The sequence below is a fragment of the Equus quagga genome, chromosome 8 (genome assembly GCF_021613505.1).
Source record: "Equus quagga isolate Etosha38 chromosome 8, UCLA_HA_Equagga_1.0, whole genome shotgun sequence".
Lineage (NCBI taxonomy): Eukaryota > Metazoa > Chordata > Mammalia > Perissodactyla > Equidae > Equus > Equus quagga.
In genome coordinates this window covers 20,249,606-20,255,605 of record NC_060274.1, presented here as the reverse complement: position 1 = coordinate 20,255,605, position 6,000 = coordinate 20,249,606, and the positions used below count along the sequence as shown (strand labels likewise).

The window sequence follows — 6,000 nt, the reverse complement described above, 5'->3', positions numbered from 1 at the left end:
ACTGAAGATAATTTACAAACAGGCTACTGTTGTTCTCAAAAATCTGGCCTCAGGACCTTTTTATGCATCAAAATTACTGAAGACCCTAAAGACCTTTTGTTTACAAGTTATGTCTTTGTCAGTTTGGGCTGCTAGAGACAGGCGGACCCTCTCCCGGGAGCGGCAGACTGTCCACAATCTGGGCGCTCACCTTCCGAGGCTCATCTGAGGAGCTGCGTCCTCCAGGGCCCACTGCCTCCAGGTTAGGAACACCTGTGCCCCTGCTGGCGCGGGGGTCTGAGACAACACTCCTTCGTGGAAAGGTGGATAAACTGCTTTTCCAATATCTAGACATACAGTTTAAAAAGCGAGGAGGAAAAGAACAGATAGGAAGAGAGAGAGAATTGAGAAGTGATTTACTGGGCCCGCCCGGTAGCACAGCAAAGTTTGCACGTTCTGCTTCTCAGCCACCCAGGGTTCGCCAGTTTGGATCCCTGCTGTGGACATGGCACTGCTTGGCACGCCATGCTGTGGTAGGCGTCCCACATATAAAGTAGAGGAAGACGGGCATGGATGTTAGCTCAGGGCCAGTCTTCCTCAGCAAAAAGAGGAGGATTGGCGGCAGATGTTAGCTCAGGGCTAATCTTTCTCAAAAAAAAAAAAAAAAAAGTGATTTAATCAGTAAAGATTTTTACCTTGATGCTTGAAAGGCCAAAGCCATCAAAGAAGGAAATGTGTTAATCTTTGCTGTGTGCATGGAGATTATGAGTAGAATAATCATCCCCTGGAAACTACTCGCTGCATTAATAGGCGTCTGCTCAACTGAGTTGTCCTTAACAACTTAAGAGGAAGACAGAAATGCCATGTGATGTCTTTACTTGAACCATCTCACGCGGGAGGCAATGCTCTGGGAAACTGAGCCTGAGTGCAGGGTAGAAATGGTCACCTGCAGATATAAGTAGTAATTTGATTATCAATTAAGGATTTAAAAAGTGAAAAGCGTTGAGGATGTGTAAAGGAAATACAATATTCTACAATGATGCTTTACCAGTTTAATAGCCAATCATTGATAAACATTCTGATACAATAAAGCAAGATCAGGAACTAAAATACATTCCCTTTTAAAACATAGGTTTGCATTTACTGAGAAAACATCATTCTGTGACAGTAAAGGGAAAAGCTATTCAACATGACCAAGAGGCAGCAATGCCCTCATCTTAGTCAATGGAAATTTTTATGAAGAGTCTGGAAAAACAACTGGATGTAGCACTGTGATTATGGGAAGCTGGGAAACAGAAGGGGCTTAGGGTGCCTTTACAGTTCTGAGTACAGAATTAGAGATGTGGTAAATACAAACTAAATTTAGGTCTTGAAAACAGCACAGGTAATCTCAGTAGATACACCCTAAATAAGTTATTAATGAAGTGAGGAGAAACTAGATTCCTAAGGAAATCTGGGTACAAATGTCAGCTCCTTAAGGCACTGGAGGGGTCAGGGGTCAGGGGTCAGAACTGTGAGGCACACAATTCACAGATCTGGAAGGATCCACACGTTGAGAACACATCCTTGGACACAACTGTTCCTTGAAGAGGCTCTGTGGGGGCGTGGAGCATCAGGGCAGGTTTACAAAGACACCAAAGCGGTTTGGACAGGAAGACTTTTAAGAAAAGGCTGAAGGAATGGAATATCTGATAGGCAGAAAGAAAGTTAGTGAACAATTTCATAACAATAGCTACCTGTACAAAGGATTATGACAGAGAACGAAGGTTAAATCTGATTTCTCTTTTGCAACAAAAAAGCATAAGCTGCAGCACAAAGGGTTTGGTTTGAATATAACAAAGTCAGTTTTCACAAACAAAATCAGTCTCGCGAGTCACTGATATTAAACAATGGACTAGGATCCCAGGGATGGTGTGGGCCCTTCAAAGACTAGATATGCGTGGCTCTGAAAGGCTCACTGAAGGCCAGGGAAGGCTGGGGACGCCACCTTCGGTCCCTGCCAAGTTCTCATGCTGTTTTCTCTATGTGACATTATCTGTTCTATAACTCGGAGGCAACACCACAAACCTATTTATTGTGAGACCTGAATTCCCTTTGGGGTGATCAATTACTCACCCAGCCCTCCTCTAAAGGGAGGCTTGCAAGTGGGTCACATTCAACCCTATACGTGACAGCACTCATGTGGGCCTCACAACGTGACAGAGGTACACGGAGATTCTTGCAAATTTTATAAAACACAGAGTTAATTCATCTCGCTTTGAAGAAATATTATTGAAGATTTCCTTTATCAGAGTACATAGGCTTAAAATGCATTGCTTGTACTGTACTGTTTTAATGACTTCATTTTCACAGTGGTATGCCAGTTAAACCTTATGAAATGGCATATTATTGTGGGATTTTGTTTTAAATTCTAGAAAAATTGAAAGATTTTTTATTCAGTTTAACGAAGCCTGAGGTCCTTTAGCATAGGTGGTTTTGCATTTTCAAAGGTTATCCTGTAGTTTAATAAACATCAAGAACTCTAGCACACTAAATCTTGGGAGAACCAGCAAATGAGAGCAAGAGAAGTTTGTCCACTTGAAAGAGTAGCTTGAGTTGATGATGAACCTTGCATTGCTAAATTCAATTCCTAAGTATTTTGATAAGTATTACGTTTCATAATTATTTGTAAAGAATTTGTGGTTACATGTCGAATCATTTTGTCGAGAGTTTTTAGTTTGTTGTTATTAAGGTGATATGAAAGGGACTAAGGCTTGAAACTAAACGCATGGATCATTCTGTCTAGAGCACATCAAAGAGAAAAGCTGAAGCTGCAATTAGCATAGTAAAACTATCTGGGTTTGAGGCAAAAGACCATGGAGTTAGGTACATGTATTTTACATCGTCTATGAGTCAGTTCTCAGGCCAAGTAAGCTCACCTGGATTCATCAGCAGAGAGTGCGTCCCCAGGTCCAGACGAGCTCAAGCTCTCTAAGGACTGGGATTACGTCATTTTCCCTCGCTGGTTCGTCAGTCCAGCACCCACTGAAGAACAACTACTTGTGAGCACAGTGATATTTCAGAGAACATAAAGTGATGGAGGAAGAAAACAGAAAAGTTTTCTGTTTGCAGCCAAGGACATGTGGGGATTAGATCTGTATTTGTTTCCAACAATTATGTGGAAGAATAGTCACAACTGTTTTGAAGAAATAACAGAAGGCTGTGAAATATAAAATTCTGTAGAAACAATTTTTACATCTTTTGTTGAGAGACCAAAACAAAAAACCCACGCTGCACGTTCTACAGCTCAGAAATTAAATCAATCCCCAAATTTCAATTTCCACTAAAATATTTATTTAATTGATATCTTACAGAAATAAATAAGAACAGTTTTTCTCTAATACAGATAGCTATATTTTCATATTTATATATATACTTTTTTTTTTACAAAATTGAAACATATCAAATTGTTTTCCCTAAAACTTGAGCTTAAAAAGGAATCCTAGGAAAAAAACAAAAAGAAATATTGAAATGTTCTCATCAATATTGAAATATGCTCATCATTAAATTATAACCATGGACCTTCTGAGTCTCAGCATGACATACGATTGAGAAAAGAACATGAGAGCTGGAGTCGGGGACCTGGGCTCCACCATTTACTTGCTACGTGTCAGAGGCACGTCTCTCAGTATTTCCGAACCTTAGTTCTCTACCTTTAAAACAGGAATGATATTAATTATACCAACTTCACAGGATTGTTGGGCAAATTAAACATGTGAATGTATAGGAAAGCTCTTTATAATATGTCAAGAGCTACAAAAATAATAGTTCTGTTTAATTTCCTATAAAAGAATCAATGCATATCTCCCTTTAACTGAAGAATAAGCACCAAAAAACATGTGTTTTCTTCAGTTGAATTATGTCACCCCATAAACCTAGATTAAGAAAATGCACCTTAACTGAGCACCAGAGCCTCTTGGACAGTGTGACCCAGGGATATTTCTACTACAGTTTTCTGGGCAGCTAAGTAGGAGCTAATGAGTCCTGAGGGCCATTTAAAACTCGGAAGCTCAAAGAGAACAAAACAAGCACATTTGTATTGCATCAAAGGGCTAGAACACAAGCTATTCCTTATTTAGCAATTTCAAAGTCCATTCATTCTTCACAGAAGAAGAAAACCTAGGTTATTATCATTTGCAATTATTTGCTTATGTGAATATGACATCTTCTGTTCCACACATCAAATACTAGGCCTTGAGGGAAGTCCTAGCGGAATAACATAACAAACCTCATCATCAACTTAGATGTTAGTAGTTTAAAGTCTAGTCACACAGGAATGTGGGAAAGGAAAAGAATCCAACACATCAGTATAATGATGACTAAAAACCCCCCGCCATATTTCCATGTTATAACGATAAGAACTAAAATTACAAAAATTGCAATATTTACAGATACGTCAATCTTTAGACATGTAAAAACTTAAAAGGAAAAATCAAAAGTAGAGGAAGCAGTTTAGATAATTTTAAGGTAAACATTAATACCCTTAAAAAAGCTACTTAAACTGCTTACATCAACACTCTTTACCATGTAATAGAAACAGGAAACTATTCAGTGGTTTGATTTTTAGTAGCAAGGTACAGAGAAAAGAACAAATTGCCTAATATGAACTTATTGTGAAGAGTTCTATTACTGTAAAGTTACTACGCGTGGAGCTACGGTCTAAACCTACTCAAATAACTAGGAGTTCATACAATTCACCATTTACTTAAAATATGACTAACGAAACATTGGGGAATCATCTGCTAAAGACACTGAAGGCCCTCCCCAAAGTGAGATCTATATTGGTTAAATATACCAGGTCATATAAAACTAGACTAGTTTACTTTCTTAGTCCAACCCTTTTAAAGACTGATCTTAGCAAAAGAAAAGTACACATTACCTCTCTTAATTCCCTCAGATATAGATATTCTTTGGAACAAAAATAAATGTTTTATTAGGAGAGTAAAATTAAAAATCTTTATAGATCTTTTGGAAACAGTATATTGAAAAGGACTCAACTACTAGAACATTATACAACTAAAAAAGAGAAATTCATTCAAATGAAAACGGCATTGACTCACATCTACTGGATTTTTTCTTCTAACTTTGCTCTAGAAGCTACGAATGTTTTGAGATACATAAAAGTCTGTGGATTGAATCAAGGGGACTTCATTCAAGTTCTTCAGTTTCTTTGGTAAACAGGTCTGCCAGATCAGCCACGGTCAAGACGGAGGCCTCTGAATGCTTCGCCGACGAGTTCGTGTGACTGCAGGATTTCCCAGGTGAGCAGAGTCAGAAAGAAACCCCAGGGAATAAATTACTATATTTGCCTTATCTATTGTTCTAGTCATATACCAATATAAGAATGCTATATTCTTATAAGAATGTAAGAACACATTTGTTCCTAAGTGGTGTGAGTGAGCCAGGAGAGACTCGCAGAAGAGAGGAGGGGATGGGATCATGATGACAGCCAGTTAAATTAGTGAAGACTTCTATGTATTATTTTTAGACTTTGTCGTAAAATGTTTTTTCTCTGCGCCATTAATGAAACAAAGAAACAAAACCCCTGCCAACTGCTACAAAGGCTCTCACCTTACAATTTACCTTCTTACTATCCAAAGTTAATTTGTTTCGAGAGAATTTCAACAGCTCTTCTGCTATTTTATCGAGGCAGTTTAAATATAATCACTGAATTCCATTACATATGGAAACATCAATAACAAAAAGCCTTCACGTTTGAGGCAAAAAGCTCTGTGGTAGCCTCCTTCCTTCCCAGATGCCACCCACGGAAGACAATTTCTGAATTCAAACTGCTTCTTGGCTGCGCGCAGTAGCTCTGCGGCAGCAGTCCCTTCTAAGGCCATGGTCCCCTGTGTGCATTTCCCAGTCGCATCCATCTCACAAGGAGGGAGTAAGACATTTGTTTATGTTTTCAAAATGACTTTAAAGAAAAATTATGGAATAAATACTAGGAAGTCTTATGATTCCAAAGTTAAGTTTTTA

The 6,000-nt window shown here is 38.6% G+C and overlaps 1 protein-coding gene across 3 annotated transcripts in view; it reads right to left on the bottom strand.

The window, feature by feature from the left end:
- Positions 1-1,056: 1,056 nt before the first annotated feature.
- Positions 1,057-6,000, bottom strand: part of SHPRH (SNF2 histone linker PHD RING helicase) — a 93,205-nt gene continuing 88,261 nt past the window's right edge. For all 3 annotated transcript variants that reach the window (XM_046669550.1, XM_046669551.1, XM_046669552.1), the window contains exon 30: positions 1,057-5,263. In XM_046669550.1, coding sequence (XP_046525506.1) covers positions 5,167-5,263 — 97 coding nt within the window. In that variant the 3' untranslated portion in view covers positions 1,057-5,166. The remainder of the gene's footprint in view (positions 5,264-6,000) is intronic.